This window comes from Prorops nasuta, unplaced genomic scaffold (genome assembly GCF_024137725.1).
Source record: "Prorops nasuta isolate Cenicafe-Biocafe unplaced genomic scaffold, Cenicafe_Pnas_1.2 PNAS00001, whole genome shotgun sequence".
Classification (NCBI taxonomy): domain Eukaryota; kingdom Metazoa; phylum Arthropoda; class Insecta; order Hymenoptera; family Bethylidae; genus Prorops; species Prorops nasuta.
This window is the reverse complement of record NW_027116798.1, coordinates 13,742,795-13,763,398: the sequence shown is the minus strand read 5'-3', so window position 1 is coordinate 13,763,398 and position 20,604 is coordinate 13,742,795. Positions and strand designations below refer to the sequence as shown.

The 20,604-nt window shown below is 32.7% G+C and overlaps 3 protein-coding genes and 1 long non-coding RNA gene across 4 annotated transcripts; 2 read left to right on the top strand and 2 right to left on the bottom strand.

Annotated features, from left to right (window-relative positions):
• Positions 1–879: 879 nt before the first annotated feature.
• On the top strand, positions 880–1,970 carry LOC136772769 (myb/SANT-like DNA-binding domain-containing protein 4). The gene is made up of 3 exons (XM_066725899.1): positions 880–1,276; positions 1,345–1,418; positions 1,485–1,970. The coding sequence occupies exons 1-3, from the start codon at positions 880–882 to the stop codon at positions 1,968–1,970; spliced, it is 957 nt and encodes a 318-aa protein (XP_066581996.1).
• A 225-nt stretch (positions 1,971–2,195) lies between these two features.
• LOC136772760 (putative nuclease HARBI1) lies at positions 2,196–3,778 on the bottom strand. The gene is made up of 3 exons (XM_066725889.1): positions 3,679–3,778; positions 2,296–2,866; positions 2,196–2,208 (listed from the first exon to the last, which is right to left on the bottom strand). Exons 1-3 carry the CDS (start codon positions 3,776–3,778, stop codon positions 2,196–2,198), a joined length of 684 nt encoding a protein of 227 aa, XP_066581986.1.
• An 11,859-nt stretch (positions 3,779–15,637) lies between these two features.
• On the bottom strand, positions 15,638–16,334 carry LOC136772751 (putative nuclease HARBI1). The gene is made up of 2 exons (XM_066725882.1): positions 16,084–16,334; positions 15,638–15,947 (listed from the first exon to the last, which is right to left on the bottom strand). Exons 1-2 carry the CDS (start codon positions 16,332–16,334, stop codon positions 15,638–15,640), a joined length of 561 nt encoding a protein of 186 aa, XP_066581979.1.
• A 632-nt stretch (positions 16,335–16,966) lies between these two features.
• On the top strand, positions 16,967–18,383 carry LOC136775036 (uncharacterized). The gene is made up of 4 exons (XR_010822873.1): positions 16,967–17,099; positions 17,256–17,626; positions 17,781–17,967; positions 18,045–18,383. It is a non-coding gene; the product is annotated as an uncharacterized lncRNA (long non-coding RNA).
• Positions 18,384–20,604: the final 2,221 nt, after the last annotated feature.

The window sequence follows — 20,604 nt, the reverse complement described above, 5'->3', positions numbered from 1 at the left end:
TAGCGTAAGCAAATTTCATGTTAAAATACAGAGTGAAGTTAGCCGAACCACAGACGATTCTATTTCTCACTGTGCATGGACATTACGGGCCCGGCAAGTAATTTTGTTGTTCCTTTTTTTTCAAAAATTTAACTTTTGCTAAGGTGAAAAAATACACTTGCCTAATATTTGGATTTCACTACTTTTTTTAATTGGATAATTTTACTATATTATTTATGCTAAATGGTTTATGTACTTGCCGCCTTTTTATACAGGCGAAGTCTGTTTTTTGTGGGATATGTATATCCCCTCCTTTGTGATATTTTAATTTTCCCCTCTGAAACTACCTGAAATTTTCGAGAGTTACAATTTAAATCTTACCAACTTTCAAGTTGAAATTATTCCAATCATCTGCATGGGTTGGTACCACTACTTAATTATACTTAACAGCTTGGTGGGACTCGGCCTTAGGGCCGGTTTTTCCACCTGTTGGTATATTTAAGTTTGCCTATAAGATAGTTACCTATCAGATAAAATTAACCAAGCACTTTACCTAACGATATCCAGGACAGTGTTGTTCCACTGAAATTACACTAATCGGTATTAACCGAAGTAGAAAAAGTGCTAAGGTGTCTGACAATGATATAATATGTGCAATTTGATATATGAAGTGCAGTCGTAACTATAGTTTTTAAAGGTTTTCATAACGCGGGAGAAATTTGTTATGCGCGCATTGCATTTGAACCTAGCCTGTTTAATAAATTTCAATAGTGAAATAAAAGTGTTAATTCAAACTGGTTAGTATAATTATATATAATTAGATAATTTAATGTATGTAGTATACAATTTCTGTTATAATATAAAATTTATATCCTGTAGGTACTAATAGGTTAAATAAAAATGATAACTTCACAGAAAAAAGAAAGAAGCTCTAATTTTACCACAAATGAATTGGTAATGCTTCTAGATATAATTAAAAACTTTAAGCATATTGTTGAATGTAAGAAGACTGACACAGTAACTTGGAAGGAAAAAGATGATGCGTGGGAGAAAATTACTGAGCTGTTAAATGCTAACGGAGAGACTGAAAGAAGCAAAAAAAGTGTTTTATCAAAATACAATGACATGAAAAAGAACTTGAAGAAAAAACTAGCAGCAAATAAAGCTGAAACATTTAAGACCGATGGAGGAATACCAATAATCCTTCCTCTGACTTTACCTGAAGAAATATTATACTCGATTCTTCCAATGTCCATTGAAGGATTGCCCACGCCTTTTGATTCCGATTCATTAAGATGTAAGTATATGATATAAAATTAACAATATATTTTATGATTATCTAACCATTAAAGTAAAAAATTGCAGCGAATGAAGATAATGTAGCTTGTAATTATGGCTCTCAAAATGTTTTAAGAGAACTTAATCATGATGAAAACATGGTATGTGTTTTGGCAATACTATTAATTAGTATTAGCAATTATTTTTACACTATTTTTTATTTTTAGAATACAACTGTTCTTCATAATGCACCAGAACAATTAAGTGGAAACCTAGAATCAATGGATGAAGATCTAGATGACCCTTCTGTTTATGAAAAAGAGAACACACCTTCTTTATGTACAAAATCAAACACAAACATTATTCAGAAAGGAGTGCGTGTGTTAAAAAAAAAAGTTAGTACTGAATTACAGACGAAATCAAAAGGAGTAACTGTTTCAGAAAAATTCAGTACTTTGGCTGAAGCAAGGATAGAACTATTGAAGTTGCAAAAATCAACAGCTGAGTATGAATTACAAGCAAAGAAAGAAATCGATGAAATAAATAAAAAGAAACTATTAAAAGAACTAGAATTAAAATCTAATGAAGTTTTGTCGGATATGGAAATAAAAGAGCTACAATTACAAAATTTGAAACTAGATCTTCAGCTAAAAAAAGCAGAACTAAAATTAAAGCTTGATGAAACTAATGAAAGTGATTTTGATTATAATTAAATAAAAACTTTCAGCTTTTTCTATAATACTTTATATTAATATAGATTAAAACATTAACCTTGTTTTGTTTTTTTTATTTTAATAAAATGTTAGTATTTATTTCATGTCATTATTATTTTATGTAAGTACAATAAATATATTTTAAATTTGTAAGCAATTAAATTTTTTATATACCAATATAAACGAAACATAACCTATTTATCTTGATAAAATAACTTTTTTATTTTACCTGATTAGTCTGAAAATTAAGAAAGGTATTAAAACTTTTAACATTTATTTTTCGTTGAACTTTTTTGTACTCTTATTGTAATTTTTATAAATTTACCCTGAAAAATAAGTAGCGATAAGTGTTCTCCGTACATTACTCTGCTCTGTGTGTGTATGAACTATATTATATGTATTATCATTTTCTTCATCCAATAACAATTGTATTTCATCATTTATAAGTGGTTCTGGATCATTCATTTTTAAGGCAATATTATGTAATATTCCAGTCGCTACAATAACACCTTGTATCGTTGATAATTTTAATCTCATCCCAGTAACTAGGATAGGAAATCTGCGTTTCCATACGCCAAAAGTTCGCTCAATAACATTTCGAGTCCTTATTTGAGATTCATTATATAATTCTTCTGAACGATTGTTAGTCCGTAATAAGGGTGTCATCATAAAATTGGTGCATGCATAGCCACTATCCCCAACCAAAAAACAATCTTTGATCTCATTATTGATGAATTTTGCATGTATTCTACTAGCATTGAAGATTGTAGAGTCATGAGTCGACCCTGGCCAACGTACAACTAGATCTAAAAATTTCATTTCTGCGTCGCATATTGCTTGAACATTCAAAGTAAATAAACCTTTCCTATTCCTAAATACTTCAGCTTCATCTCCACCTGTAATCAAAGCAGTGTTTAATTATTAAAATAAATAAAATGAACAGTCTCGTTATACCACTTAATTAGAAAATATTATATTACATGTAAAAAAAAACAGTTAACACATATCAAACCGTTAGATTTACATATATAAACTGAATTTATATATAACAATTAGACCGATTTTAGTTTATCAAGCTCTTCATAAAAAATGTTTTAATAATTATTAAAATATTCCTAATGGTCGAATTGTATACTATATAGCATAATTTTATCAATAGGAAGCTTTCAACAAAAAAAAATTGTTAATTTATAATACCAATTTGGATGAAGTAACCATACATTTTTTAAATTTAAATTATATATACCTGTGCTGGGATTCTGTAACTTCCCAGCGATGATTGTCGGTATCGCTAACTACCGATAGTTGTCGCTTGCAGTAACGAAAAGAGCGATTCTGTAACTTCCGTCTATATGGATTCAGTAACTACCCACACAGCATTCAGATCCTAAAGATGTCCCTATGATGTCTTGTTACTGACTTCAGACGATTAGGCTTGAAAAGGCGTCCACAAGACGTCTTGTGGCGGACTTCTGATCATATCGTTTTTTTGAGGACTTTTGGACGTCTTGTGACAGACTTCTGATCAGAGAATGTCGTAATGACGTCTTGCAGCAGACGTCTGCGCGTAGGCTTTAAAAGTACGTCGATTTGACGTCTTGTGGCAGACGTCTGCGCGTAGGCTTTAAAAGTACGTCGATTTGACGTCTTGTGGCAGACTTCTGATCATATCGTTTTTATAAGGACTTTTGGACGTCTTGTGGCGGACTTCTGATCATATCGTTTTTTATGAGGGCTTTTGGACGTCTTGTGACAGACTTCTGATCAGAGAATGTCGTAATGACGTCTTGTGGCAGACGTCTGATCATATCGTTTTTTATGAGGACTTTTGGACGTCTTGTGGCGGACTTCTGATCATATCGTTTTTTATGAGGACTTTTGGACGTCTTGTGACAGACTTCTGATCAGAGAATGTCGTAATGACGTCTTGCAGCAGACGTCTGCGCGTAGGCTTTAAAAGTACGTCGATTTGACGTCTTGTGGCAGACGTCTGATCATATCGTTTTTTATGAGGACTTTTGGACGTCTTGTGACAGACTTCTGATCAGAGAATGTCGTAATGACGTCTTGCAGCAGACGTCTGCGCGTAGGCTTTAAAAGTACGTCGATTTGACGTCTTGTGGCAGACGTCTGATCATATCGTTTTTTATGAGGACTTTTGGACGTCTTGTGACTGACTTCTGATCAGAGAATGTCGTAATGACGTCTTGCAGCAGACGTCTGCACGTAGGCTTTAAAAGTACGTCGATTTGACGTCTTACGGCAGACTTCGAACAACTACATCCTAATGACGTCTTGCCGCAGACGTCAAGTCGTTCAAATTCAAATGAAGTCTACTAGACGCATCAATTTTGAAAGGTGAATTGATAACCGAAAAAATTGCAGCCAAATAAATCAAACGTTTTGTTTCGTGAAACAAAAATCAGAAATAATAATTATTTCTCTTGTTCCGGTAAGTACCATTGCATTTGCTTTAACGTATAATCGCGTGTAACACGTATATTATTATTGTGCATCGTGCTCTAGTAAATATTATAGTTTGCTATATAATTGAATAATATTGTCCATGACGATGAAAAGAAAGCCTTTTGATTTATTATCAAGACGACAAAAGAATAGGCGTATTTTAGAGGCTACAACTAATGATTTTCGTGAATTGGCCATTGAAAGTGATAGGTTAAATCACAATGATTCAAACAGTTGTGTTGACTTAATGAGTGAAAGTGATACATTAATGAACAACAACCCTGTTTCTGATTTAACAGATGTAAATTTATTAAATTCATGTGTACCACCACCGCAATTACCAATGGATGACAATAATTACAGTGCTGATATAATTATCCAAAACGCAACTAATAAAGGAAATAACCTAGCGGCATCACTAAGAAATTGGGCTTTACAATTTAATATCAAGCACAATGCACTTAATAGTTTATTGAAAATATTTAATGAGGAAGGCCATGATTTACCTAAGGATGCAAGAACTCTATTAGGTACACCCAAAGAGAATCCTACAGTTCAATTGTCATGGAATCAAAAGTATATGCATTATGGCATTGAAAAAAGTATAACTGAACAACTTAAAAATGTTGAGGATGTAAATCATGCTGATTTATTGCTGCACATGGATATATTCATCGATGGTGTTTCAATTTCGGGTAGCTCCAAGTTAGAATTTTGGCCAATTTTAGGAAAAATTTATAGTCCTCTCTTCAAGCATCAGCCATTCCTTATTGGTGTACATTGTGGCAATGAAAAACCAAAGTCCATATCGGAGTTCCTGAAAAAATTCTGCGATGAATACAAAATTTTATCAAATCATGGGTTTACATATAAAAATAGAAAATACCTTATAAAAATAAGATGTGTTATTGCAGATTCTCCAGCAAGGTCCTTTATCAAATGCACAAAATCCCATAATGCATTTTTTGGTTGTGGTAAATGTCTCACAAGAGGTGAACGCTTTTCCTCCAGAACAATATTTCCGGATATAAACTGCAGCCTTAGGACAGATGACAGTTTTAAGTATAGGGAGCAATTGGAGCATCATTCAGATACATCTCCCCTGGAAGAATTGTCACTGAAAATGGTCAGCCAATTTCCATTAGACTACATGCACCTAGTATGTTTAGGTGTCATGAAGAAATTGTTGGGGATATGGAACAAACATCGCAGAATATTAACGCCGGAAAATAAACGTATTTTAAATGAACGTTTAAAGCACGTAAAAACTTACGTGCCATTAGAGTTTGCCAGAAAATGCAGGACCACTGATGAATTAGAATATTGGAAAGCAGATGAATTCAGATTATTCATGCTATATATTGGACCAGTAATATTAATCGATTTAATACCTGAAAATAATTACATTCATTTCAATACTCTGAATTGTGCAATAAGACTACTCTGCAATCCTATTGAATATAGGAGAAACTCAAACTATTGCAAAGAATTATTAACAAATTTTGTAATAAACATGAGTGTATTGTATGGAAGAGAAAATTTGGTGTATAATGTACACAATTTAATTCACCTTACGGATGACTGCTTATTATATGGCCCACTTGATGATTTCAGTGCATTTCCTTACGAAAACTATTTTGGTCCAATGAAAAAATTGATACGAAAGGGAGAAAAACCTTTGGCTCAGCTTTACAATAGACTGGTTGAAAAATCTGCATTACCGCTGGAACAGAATGACAATATTGATTATCCTCAATTAATTAAGAAATTAAATAATAATCTTCCTTTAGGCTGTAATAGTCCTCATAAATTTGCAGTCTTTCCAAATTTCAAAATAAGTAATCATGACAGTGATAACACAGTTATTCTTAAAAACAATTCAATAGTAATTATTGAACATATAGCCTATAAAAATGATGAACCAGTGATTATAGGAAGAAAATTAGAAAATGTACTCTCATTGGAAAACTATCCTTTCGATTCCAAATTAGTGAATATTTGCCAATCTCAAAACCTTACAACATCACAAATTTGGCCATTGGCTGATATAAAAAATAAACTCTTTAGAATACCACATGGTGCAAATCATTATGTCATGCCTCTTATTCATTCGACAATGGAAACTGCATAATTGTAAACTATCTTATCTATAATTCTAATTTTATAATTTAATATAAAACTTATAATCTATAAAAAAATCTATATTTCACTTTTACTTTGTTACAGTTGAATCTGTGAAGTCTAAAAGATGTCGCAGCATACACAGGAGAGGCTTTTAAAAAATAGAACCAGTAAATTACTTAAACTATGATTTTATAATTAATTTTCAGATTCTAATTTGTTACTTGATGTATAGTTGTGTGCCAAAGACCATCGTTGCCTCCGGTCAACTCAGTGGAAAAAAAGAAAACCATGCAAAGCCAGATACGAAGAATGAGCCAGCAAAGGAATGGTTTGTGTTATACTTACTTCTACATTGTTGTCACTTAATGCATCAACACATTTTTAACAGTTCCCTTATGGAGTTGATAAATTATTTTATTTCCAATTGTACTTCAGATTCCATGCCTGGTCCATCACAGCCACTTAAAATGCAAAACCTGCAGAAAAAAAAGGATAGGGTCTTTACAAAGCCTCCTAGCAGCTTTAAAACTGCGCAAACTGGTCATAATATTCCAGCTACCAGTAGTAAGATAATCAATATAAATTATACCCAGAACAAACTCTCCGACTAAATTTAAACTGCAGTTTAAATGATATATTTCATGTAGAAAGAATTATACTGCTTAAACTCTATACAGTTTAATTCTAATCAGAGGGCTTGTCGTGGGCTTTACAAAATGAAAATCATTATTCCAGACATGTCTATGGATCATTCAGCAAATGAGGAGTTTACATCTCCAATGATGGAGGAATATTTGGACGAGGCATACCAAGATTCTTCAAATGGTACTATTCATTTAGATATTTACTTTGAAAATGTTATATAAAACATGAAGTAAATTATGTACATTGTATTTTCAATATTATTAGTACCTCGTGAAGAATTAAGTCCTATCCCCTCTGAATATATTAATACTGAGGAAAATAATGATGCATGCTATGATGGGTATATAAGTGAAGAGGCACAAGTGTTTGTATTTATTTACCTGTGTTATCCTTAGTCATAGCATCTTTAACTATCTCAACAGCACTCACTACAGCAATACTGATTTCAACAATCATTTGTAGTTACACTGGTGAAACACTTGACCCAGCAGATAGAGAGGATACCAATTTGGTGCCTGTGAGCCCGGCTGAAGCTACTGACGGCATTACGTCAGCTATCAGCGACGTAGGAGACATTGGGCAGAATTTTAATTACACCAATGAAGTACATGAGCACACAGAAACGTCATGCTGCAGTATGTTTATTGACCTTGTTTGTTCCATGTGCTACATTGATATGATACTGGATGCGTGTCCATACAACTTGCTGGATTTTAGAACGTTGTGATTGTTGATTGGATATCTGCATTGTTATAATAACCAATTAACAGTCCGCATTTCAAAATTCAATAAGTTCTACACCGAACGAATCTAGCATCGTAAACCGTCAATGTTAGTTTATACACTGACCAGTATGTATTAGCTTTCCTTGATGCATTTAGAAACCGCGCTATAGAATCCCCCACCATGAGTAATTGAAAATGGAAAAGCGCATTTCAGCATACATTTTTGATTAAAAAAAATTTTCAATTTCATTATTTAAAGATTTTTAATCCAAAATGTATGCTAACTCACGCTTTTTCGTCTTCAGTTATTAATGAGATGAGCGGCCCTGTAACGCGGTTCCTAAATGCTTCAAGGGACGCCATACATTCCGGTCAGTATATGTCAATTGCGCCATTACTGCAGATTAACGAAAAGGGACAAACCCTATGATTTATCATTCAATCAAATGTCAAATAAATCACTTAATAAGTGGTTTTAAATAGCGCTAAATGTCGATTTAAATATGAATTCAAAATATACATATGTTGCATTTCGCAACTATTTAATTAAATATATATATTATAGGAGCCTGTAGAGAAGAACATAAACTTATATTGAGGAAACTCAATGAATTACTGGAAATCGCAGGCAATTTATTATCAAATAATTCGGCCTCAAACTCCCAAACTATCAGCTTCAACGAAGTCAATGAACTTTTGCCACTCGCCACGACTGAAGCAGTCACAGAGTTCGAACATAGGCTGAAATCAGACTCAAATTTCTTAAAAATATATGTATGTAATGCATGTTTCCATTAAGGAGTTTAAATTGGGTTTGAGTTAAGGCCGGGTTCATAAACAGAATTTGAGTGCAAAATTCCCTTGAAACCTATATAATGTGTTACATAGAATATAGATTTTACACGTCTTAAGTTTGAACTTGAGCTTAAGGCCAGTATTCATAGTCGTTGCTTATATTTAAGTCTGACTTAAAGTATCGATTGTCCTTTTTCACCTAACAGTAATAGAAAAAGAAAACCTATGCTTAAGTCGGTCTTAAATATAAGTAACGACAATGAATACCGGCCTAAGTTTTGTTTATGAATCCCGGCCTTGGAATCAACTTCTGAAAGATTTCTATTGGTTGAAGGTATCTCTGACCTGATTTAAACCCCTGAAGAGAAATATATGCTTCGATTATAAAATATATATGTATATTTTCAGAGAGCAAAAATTCGATCAATAGGGGGCGTGGATCCCGAAAATTTCACAAGGAATATTTTAAAACATTTAATGACGGATGAAGCAGCCGTTCATTATTCATGGACTGGTCAAAAGAAGACCATAAAATTTTCATCCTATTTAATAGTTAAAACTATTATTGGTACAATCTTTTCAATAATACTTATTACACTATATATACAGGGTTTTATCCTAACAGAGAATCATAGGAGATTCGTGTTAGTTGACTATAGCCCATGGAGCATGGAATCCGAGAGTCCTGATTGGTCAATTTCGTGTAGTGCCAACATTAAATAGGTCGTTGCCAACAGATTTTGTCTCTAATGCTTCTCGTAAGTGGAAACAGCAGAAATGTCAAATAAAGTAAGGTTACTAAAGGTAAAAGTAAATATTTCTGAAGAGATAGTAATAAAGGGTATGTGACAGTAAAAATAAATATGATGTGAAGGAAACTTTAATGTTGAATATATTAAATAATATTGATTAAGTGTTTTTTAATAATCAGTTATCTGTTTTAGTGTAATTAAGAGGCTTCGCTTTAGACATGCATGGAACGAAGAACCTGAAGAAGATAATTAAAGTAAAATTTCAAGAGATGGAGCTAAGAATTATGAAGAATATAATATTGTTACGTGACCTCAATTCCTGAACAATTTTTCATTAGAGGTAGCAAACAGTAAGTTGAACTACATAATCTAATTTGTTATATTTTGTATATTATAATATAATAAAATGATTGCAGGTAGATTGTAGATTGTAATTCCAAGTTTTGTTATCTGTGGCAAAGATTTTTGGTAAATGTTCAAAGGGAAGAGTGATTTTAATTCTAGCTACAACGATGCAGTACAATAGTTGCAGGATGTATACAATTTCTATTATTACAATTAATAATATTTATTATGTAGTTTGTTTCAACCATTAAAGAGAGGCATATTGTATATTTAGAGCTACGTAAACTAATTAAGATTATAATTTTGTACATTAACTAAAGCACATATTCTTTTGCAGAGCCATAGCTGCCCAGATAGCCTTATCCGATTGTGCAAAAGTAAACGAAATTCTGCTACAAAATCCAGTCAACAAAATGACACCATATTGGAAACAGAACCTGACTTGTCAGTTTCTGCTAACAGATTAACAACAATATGATATCGCTTTATGCGACAGAACCTACAGTACATTTGTAGCAGAAACGCAAGTGAACCTGCAGCAGATTTACAGCAGGAACACAGTAGACTTTGCGGCAGAGCCTGCAGCAGATTTGCAGCAGAAACACAGCAGACTCTGCGTACTTGATTTAAATGTCTTACGCCGTATGACGCATGCGCAGAACGATAAACATGATGCCGTCTTTTAGAACAACGTTAAAGCCACTAGGTGGTACACCGTTTAAAATTGTATTAATTATAATATCTGAAAATTTTTAAACATATAATGATAAATATCCAGAAGAAATAACGTTTAATTGCCGTTGAGGGAACAACGTATTTACCCATAACCAATTCGAAACGGTTGAATACAAGGCATCTTTCTAACATTTTTTAAACGTACGTTGTATTCTCCAAGAGAAATAACGTTTAACTTCCGTTGTTGAAGCAATGTTTTTCTCCACAACTAATATGAAACGGTAGGATTGATGGGATCTTTCTAATGTATTTTAAATATTGATTTTTTCTATAGATGCAACGATTAAATGATGTTAGCACAACGTTTTCTTCGTGAACTGAAATTATGTCAAGGAAACAGTTCAAATATTGTTTTTAGTAATATTTATTCAAATGATTAAAAAATATTTAACAACAAAGATTTTTAGGATTTAATTCGAAATAAAAAATAATGTAAGGTGATTTTCAATAACAGTTGCATATTCATCAAAATTGTAACGATCTATTATATGCTAACGTAGCTTAGTGGTTAAGGCGCGCGCCATGTTAGAAATTCTTTCAGCTATTTTACGATTTGTAGCCAATTCCAGGAGAAAGGAGACTCGAAGGATCGTCCGCTCTGCTTCTAGGATGCAGATTATTATAGTGTGTAAGATTCGATGATTGATAGAAATCAATATAAAGACAATTAATTCATATAGATTACGTGTAGGAGGAAAAACCTGCTGCACGCAGGTTCGCGTCCAGCCATCTCCTAATATTTTTTCTTTTTTTTTTTTAGTAAAAATTGATTGTATAATGGTAACTTATAATATTTTGTGATTTTAATGCAAATTGAAGTGTTAAATTATTCACGCGATTCAATTTATTCATCCTAAAATTTTTTCAAGCGGACAGAAACGTTAAATTAACCGTTGTGTAAACGTTAAATCAACCGTTGATAGAAACGTGGATTTTGGCGACATAGGGCACGTTGTTTCAGCTATAGATAACGCGTTAAGAAATTACGTTGATTCAACATTTTTGGTTTTATTGGGTAACATTTTAAAGAGCGTACATAGAGTAACAAATCCTGCTTTGTTTTTGTTTTTAATCTGCCTTCAGAGACTGTACTGCAGACTCTGTCGCAAATCTGCTATAAATCTGCGCTCGGGTTATGTGTACAGATTGCGTTTTGTTTTTGGCGTCATTCTGCTAGAAGGCTAGTATGTGCCGGTTCTGACGGCAAATACCAAGTCAAATGTTTCTATAGTTGATAGCAATCTGACAACAAAATTTGAGCATTTCTGTTAGCAATCTGCTGCCAATCTGCACACAAAATGTTATCTGGGTGAGAGGTGCATGAGCTTTCCATTCAATATTCTATGGATTCAGCGGTTCTTGGTGATTTAGTATAAGAGGTTTATACTCTGGATGTGGGATGGAAAAAGTTTGATGTTTGGAATACATAAATTCTTGGCTGCAGTAAACACTGTACTCGCAATTGTGTAAGTATAATAAATATTTTGAAAATTATTAAAACATAATATTATAAAATTTCTCTCTTTTCTTTACATTTGTTTTGAGTTTTTCCTGTTGTATGTACAAATGTCGCTTTGTCCTAGCTTGGTACCATAACTTCTTTAGCTTCATCCTGTGTGCCTCATCAAGTCAGGAAAAACTCAAAACAAATGTAAAGAAAAGAGAGAGATTTTGTAATATTATGTTTTAATAATTTTCAAAATATTTATTATACTTACACAATTGCGAGTACAGTGTTTACTGCAGCCAAGAATTTATGTATTCCAAACATCTCAAACTTTTTCCATCCCACATCCAGAGTATAAACCTCTTATACTGAATCACCAAGAACCGCTGAATCCATAGAATATTGAATGGAAAGCTCATGCACCTCTCAGCTATGGCTCTGCAAAAGAATATGTGCTTTAGTTAATGTACAAAATTATAATCTTAATTAGTTTACGTAGCTTTAAATACAATATGTCTCTCTTTAATGGTTGAAACAAACTACATAATAAATATTATTAATTGTAATAATAGAAATTGTATACATCCTGCAACTATTGTACTGCATCGTTGTAGCTAGAATTAAAATCACTCTTCCCTTTGAACATTTACCAAAAACCTTTGCCACAGATAACAAAACTTGGAATTACAATCTACAATCTACCTGCAATCATTTTATTATATTATAATATACAAAATATAACAAATTAGATTATGTAGTTCAACTTTCTGTTTGCAACCTCTAATGAAAAATTGTTCAGGAATTGAGGTCACGTAACAATATTATATTCTTCATAATTCTTAGCTCCATCTCTTGAAATTATACTTTAATTATCTTCTTCAGGTTCTTCGCTCCATGCATGTCTAAAGCGAAGCCTCTTATAATTACACTAAAACAGATAACTGATTATTAAAAAACACTTAATCAATATTATTTAATATATTCAACATTAAAGTTTCCTTCACATCATATTTATTTTTACTGTCACATACCCTTTATTACTATCTCTTCAGAAATATTTACTTTTACCTTTAGCAACCTCACTTTATTTGATATTTCTGCTTGTTTCCACTTACGAGAAGCATTAGAGACAAAATCTGTTGGCAACGACCTATTTTATGTTGGCACTACACGAAATTGACCAATCAGGACTCTCGGATTCCATGCTCCATGGGCTATAGTCAACTAACACGAATCTCCTATGATTCTCTGTTAGGATAAAACCCTGTATATATAACACTATAATACATTTAAAATAAAACATGAATAGCTTAGGCATTTTTAGCCCTCACTGTATTCAGTTCGAAAATATGGCCTTGAATTTTTATGGACTTCCTTTCGAATTGAATGCTGTACATGTATGTTTATGAGGTACAATTGTTCTATAACGAATATTAATATTTATTCTAGAATGTGTTATGGAAGCTGGAAGCTGCACGGAGTCCGATGTGCAGGAAGTGATTAAGCAATGGTTGCGGCACGCGGGCGATAGAGTGCGATACGCATTTAAAAAGCGCAATAGAATCGCACAATAATTGTTATCTTTTTATATTAAATTTTTATATTTATTTTTGTTAAATTGTTAATTTATTGTTATATATTCTTATTTCGTTAAATTGTTATACGGTTAAATATATTATTTGTGTTAATTATATTATAATTGAAAATCAAACTGTCTTGTTAACTGTATTATTTTATCTTTTAAGGAAATGGATTTTGTTCGTGCAGAAGTACTTCTCCAATTTTAACCAAAATGCAGTGAATGTAAGTTTACACAATTAATGTTGTATAATATAAATCTCGTTCTAGCTGGACTTACAGAGGGCATAGAGAACATATATTTAACAATTGTGTAAACACATACCATATTGCATTTTGATTCAAAGTTTAAAAGTGCTAAGCATGAACTAAATCGAAACGTAGAACTAATTTTAAATTTCCCGCGCTAAAAAAAAATTATTGCGCCTGACGTCTTATAGATGTCTAAAATAAGAAAATAAAGAACGTCTTCAAATAGTCTTATCGCAGACAATTATTCAAGTCTTCAAGATGTCTTATATCTGATCATGTTTCTGATATAAACATTGACGTCTTACTGAAGTCTTGTTGAAGACATAAATTTCAATTTTTTTTATTCTTATTTAAAGCATAAAATGGTCGTCCTACGGACGTCTTTTTTCTGACATCAATCATGTCTTTATCGAGACATCCACAAGACAGAGAGAACCGAGACATAAGAAGTCTTGTGGACCTCGCCTATACTTCTTTTCGTCCAAACAGAAGACGTCCAATCAGAGACCAAGACGTCATCTGGACGACTTTAAGACGTCTGAATGCTGTGTGGGTAGTTATCGACAACTTTCGGTAATTGAATCGAGTTACCGAGAGATATCGCTAAGAGCGATTCTGTAACACAAAGTTTTCGATAATTGGTGTTAAAAATGGCGGTCGCTACCGAATTCTATCGTTAACTTAACGACGACCGTGATAGGCGTCGGTAGATGTTTACCGAGAAAGTAAATATAATAAATGTCACAAATATTTCTTAAATTAATATTTAGAAATCACAAAAAAGTACTTACAATAAATTTTCTTTATAAATTAAGGCTTACAGTAAAAATCTTAGGAAATAAAATTTAATATTTTTCCAATTTTTATATTTAAAAATAAATATATATATATATATATATGCAGAGGTTTTCTCTAAAATATAGAATTAATTGTATTATTTAACTATAGCACACAGGCACTAACTGTACATTGTCTAACTCAAAAAAATGTTAAAACATTAATTTTTAATACTTATTTTAATTAAAATATACTTACGTTTTAATACTTCTTTTAAATAAAATATGATAATTTTGCTATAGTAAGAATTGCTATAGTCAAAAATGATATAGTCAAGTAACACAAAAATTCCTATTTCGGTTGGTATTAATACACCAATATTACCAGCTTCCCTAGAACCTTAACGAATTTTATCCTTATCGTACAAATATGAGTTGCACCGACTATTGTCGTAAAGCTAAAGTTACAGAATCGCTCATTCGTTAGCGCAAGCGATAACTGTCGGTAGTTAGTGATACCGACAGCTGTCGTTAAGGGGTACGACCCACTTGAGGCCAAAAACACTCACAATATAATAGTTGATGTGGTATATATTATTTATTACGAGCATTGTGAGTTTTTGGTGGAATGCGTGCAAGGAAAAGCAAAGGTTTATTAAAGTTATTCGTCGGATAAATTTTATATTAGTACCGCTGAACCACTAGCGACATCTATCTCGGTCGTTGTTAAGTTACAACGATATTATTAGTTTTCCTTTCAATAAAAAACTCAGTGAAATATCAATTCTCAGCTAAATGATTCGGTTTAGTACAATTTATATTAACTTCAATTGTTCGTAACTCCGTCGCTTAACTAAGATTGAACTGAGAGTTTTCTTAAAAAGGAAAGGTACGTTTATTCGGTAGGATTCGGTAGGTTACCGACAGTACCGACATTACAAGCGACAATCATCGCTGACTCTGAGTTACAGAATCGCACTTAGCGATTTCTGTCGGTAACTGGACTTAACGATACCGAAAGTTGTCGCTAAGAGTTACAGAATCCCACTACTGGGGATTCAATTTTAATATGTGTGCAGTCTATTGCACCTATAACTTTGGGAAATTTTGCAAAGCGATAAAATTGTTTTTTAACGTGAATCTTTTCTGTATTACTCTCAGGAAATTTTATGTACTGAGGGCATAAGGAAGCTAATACTACGGTTACTTTTTTTATAATCCTGCACATCGTTGATTTATGGATTCCTCCAAAATCACCAATAGTTATTAAAAATGATCCAGTAGCATAAAATCGCAGGGTCAGTAACAGTTGGTTTAATGGCTCCACAGCTTTATTTCTGAAATATAACGTTAAAAATATATTATATCTTTAACATAAGATACAAAAATATAGAACACTAATACTCCATATATATACAGATTGTTCCCTGATAATAACAAGTAACTGATTTATACACATTATTAAAAGTATACCTTTCTGTTCTTGTTCTTAGAGCGTCTTCGATCTCATGCAATAATTTTAAAACAGTTAATTTTTGTAATCTGAAACGTGTTAAAAACTCATTTTCATCATATATATTAAAAAAATTTGGTCTTTCCCTAATCGTATACGGTTTTCGACTTATTAAAATCATCCAATCCATTATTTCTTCATCTTCATCATTATGACTAAAAGAATATTCAACTAAATCATTAATGTCTTCAGTCATTGAAATTAATGCCATTTTTAGAAGCAATAAAACATGCACTTCATTTGTGGAGTAACCTGCAAAAACTAGGACGATATAAGATGACATTGCGAAAATCTGTCATATTTCAATGTGGCGGGCTTGACTATATACTAAATACACAAATTGTATACATTTTATGTACATTTTGCCCACTTTGCCCTATTTATCTGTCTGGTAACTCGTTACCTAGTGCTCCGACTACCAGGTAATTTTACCTATTGGCAAGATCATATTTATCCTAGTGGTAGTACAGTCCGCTAGTGGAACAACGTACTTTTAATTTTACCAACTAGATAAATTTACCTCGAGGCTTACCAGTAGGTGGAACAACCGGCCCTTAATCGTACAAATCAGCCGTAATCAGCAAGCAGAACTTGCAGCGTAGCTACTTCGCAGAGCTGCCAACTCAAATTGACCTTTTTCAGGTTTATTTTTTTAACTGAGCAAGCGAGTAGCATATGCCCGCGGCGGGCGGGAGTGAAGCAAGGTGGTGGGGGAAAATGGCTGGCCGCCATCATCAATGATTGTTGATCTTTTCCTAACAGCGGAGCATAGGAGATTCGTGTTAGTTGACTATAGCACTCGGAATGATGGAATCTGCGAGCGCTGATTGGTCAGTTACGTATAGTGCCAACTTAAAAGAGGTCACTACCAACAGTTGGATACAAAATATGAGATTCATCCGCCATATTGGTGTGTAGAAGTGTTTACATGCTAATCATAGCAGAAAGAGGTGTAAAAGGGAGAAATGTCAAAAAGGTGAGGTTACTAAAGGAAAAATATTGAAAATAATAAATAGAAACTAAGAATATTGTGTGACAGTGTAAATAAAGAATAAATGCAGATAATAATATTATTAAATGTACCAAATATTATTTTACATGTGATTTTTAAAGATCAGATATTTTTTTTCAGTTATGTTTATGCTACAAGTAAAGCGATGAGTAATTAAAGAAGAATAACTCAAATAAAGGTGTTACGGATCAATACATTATGGATACTGATTGCATAAGGAGCCGAGAGAAGCTATAATTTAATAGGATAATTGGATAAGTTTGGCGTTCACTGCATGATCAGATTTGGTATAATTATTATATTATGATACAATTTCATTACAGGTAATCTTTGGATTTGTTTACCAAGTTGTATCAGCTGCGATACCTACATTTCATTGATGAATGTGCTGAAGGACCAGTAATGTTAATTGTGGCTGATACTTTGTATTAAGTTGTAGAAAGGTTTACAAGATGCGTTATGATGTGCTTTGATGGAACATTATTATAGAGGTTTGTGTATTATTCATCATAATAAAACTGTAATAACGTTAATGAATTGAATGTATTACATAGTTTATTTCATTCGATAAAGAATTATACAATGAAGCTATTGAAACTTTAAAATATTATAGCTTGCAAATACTGATACGTATTTTTTTTGTAGAAGAGCCATGTAACTGGGAATATGTAGAGTTTCTTGATTATATGTCTAGGATTACCCTCTGTTGCAGTACCTTGTGAAAATTTAATAAAAGTGACTCATATTCTGCATATGGGAAGCAAACGATTTTTTTATGTATTGGATGTATCAATTTATGTTGCAGTAAACATACATTTATTTTGGTTATCAGGTATGGGTATTACAAGAATAAATATTTGTAGAAATAATGAAATGAAATAATAAATAATCTTTTTCTTTAATTTACAGTGCCGTTTCAAAATATTTGTGAATACATTAAGCATGAGCTTATTCACTTTATCTGTATGCTTCAAGTTTCGCCACCATATTGATGAAGTATAAATGGAATGATTTTAAATGCAAGGTCACGATGGATGTTCATTGCCAAAAGTTCAGATTTTGAAGATCTTTCATTAGCCATAAATTATAGTATCTTCTTCTACCATAATTTATAATAATTTTCATCTTATTTAATGTAATTATATGTACAAAAAAAGAAGTATAGTCACTTGTAATTTTGATTGAGTAATCTGGTGTTGTACATAATATCCATGTAAATAAATCATTCATATTTTCAAGAAATGTAAGACGGTCTACATTAAAATAGATTAATAATATACATTCTGAAATAATTCTAAATAATGAAAAATTATAATAACAAAAGTAGTTTGTAGATTCTTTTCGGGGTACACACAGACTTCCACTCCTTTTACAGTAATTTTTCGCTTTCTTAAATACAATTTTTAATTCATGCAAAAGGGGGAGATAGCGCACATATTAATCCATATCTCCAAAATCTCATTCATTCGTTGACTTTCAATTTAGACAATTCTCAATCTCATGTATTCTTAAAACCATTCAACCATTCTTCTACCTTCGTTTTCTCTATCATAGTATAATTTTTTTTTTTTTTTTTATTTACGCTGGAGGGAATCCGTTGAGGACTAAGTGCAGGAGTCTTCTCGATCCTAACAGAAAGAGACATACCTGCTAAACCACTCCAGCGGCATGCAAGCTCTACAAAGCCTTATCGTTTCACGATATGACCTTGTGGAACCGCGCCGGACGCTATGAGTCGCGCCTTCCTCTCCTAATTGGGCAATTGTAAGTAATGCTCAAACAGGCCTCCTGCAACTGCAGAACAAGTTTCTAATCGTTTTACGAAGCACTGTAAAACGTTTTGTAGTTGCAGGGGCGTAATACTCTCGCATTCTTCTATGATGCAGTCTTTAAGTTGCTGCAAAGTTTCTATTTCCAGATCATACAACCTATTCTTTACCATTCCCCATATCCCAAAATCGAGGGGTGCGAGATCGGGTGATCGAGGGGGCCATTCAATGGGACCATTTTTGCCAATCCATCTCCCTGGATACTTTTGGTGCAAATAATGTGTCACCATTCTAGCCGTATGAGGTGGAGCCCCGTCTTGCTGAAATGTAATGATCTCTGTCTGCAATGTAAAATGAAGTTAAACCTTAATTTTAAGTTTTATTTAATAATATAAAATGCATTTAAAGATTTCATAAAAATTATTACATTTGCAGTTACGCTTCGGACTCTTCCGTCTACTTCGTCTCTTATCAGCTGCAAATACTTATCGGCATTTAAATTTCCCTCGATAAATATAGGGCCGATTATATTTTCTCCCAGTATGCCCAGCCAAACGTTGAGCTTTTTCTGGTACTGGGTATGAGACTCGACATATTCGTATGGGTTCTCTTGTGACCAAACTCTTGTATTTTGTTTGTTCGGTGCATGGACCAGCACAAACGTCGATTCGTCGGAGAACAAGATATTTTTGACAAAATTAGCGTCACTATCTACTGTATCTAACATAATTTTGCAAAAATTATGCCGCTTTTCATAATCTGCCTCTTTTAACTCCTGGCAGTGGAACACTTTATAAGCACGAAACTTTTCGGCTTTTAAAGTTTTGTGTACCGAAGACACAGAAATTCCGACTTCTCGGCTGATATCAGTGAGCGATTGGCAGGGATTATTGCGGACACAATTTTTAATATTGTCTTTCACATTTTCAGACAATGCCCTTGTCGGTCGCTGCTGTTTGTGATGACTTTGATCCAAGCAGCCGGTTTCCTCAAATTTCTTTATCAATCGAATGACCATGCTGCTGCTGGGGGCTGGACGTTTACTACCAAATTCTCTTTGGAACATATCTTTAATATCCCTTGAAGATATGCCCCTGTAGTACCATTTAACAATTTGTACTTTTTCCTTAACATTCATTGACAATCTCTAAAAATAAGCATAATTCATGAATACGAAGAAAAAGATATTTCAATTTATTTTTAATTTATTACATTTATTACGAACAGAAATAACATGTAGTACTCACATAACTGGTTTTATTATTTTATTTATGACTTGAATTAAATATGTGATCAGTGATTATCCGCGCATAAACAATACCATGAGCAAAACACCATTAAACAAATGAGCAGTGACTGTTTGTTGATGGTATTGTTTATACGCGGATAATCACAGTGTTTTGCTCATGGTATTGTTTATGCGCGGATAATCACAGTGTTTTGCTCATGGTATTGTTTATGCGCGGATAATCACTGATCACATATTTAATTCAAGTCATAAATAAAATAATAAAACCAGTTATGTGAGTACTACATGTTATTTCTGTTCGTAATAAATGTAATAAATTAAAAATAAATTGAAATATCTTTTTCTTCGTATTAATGAATTATGCTTATTTTTAGAGATTGTCAATGAATGTTAAGGAAAAAGTACAAATTGTTAAATGGTACTACAGTGGCATATCTTCAAGGGATATTAA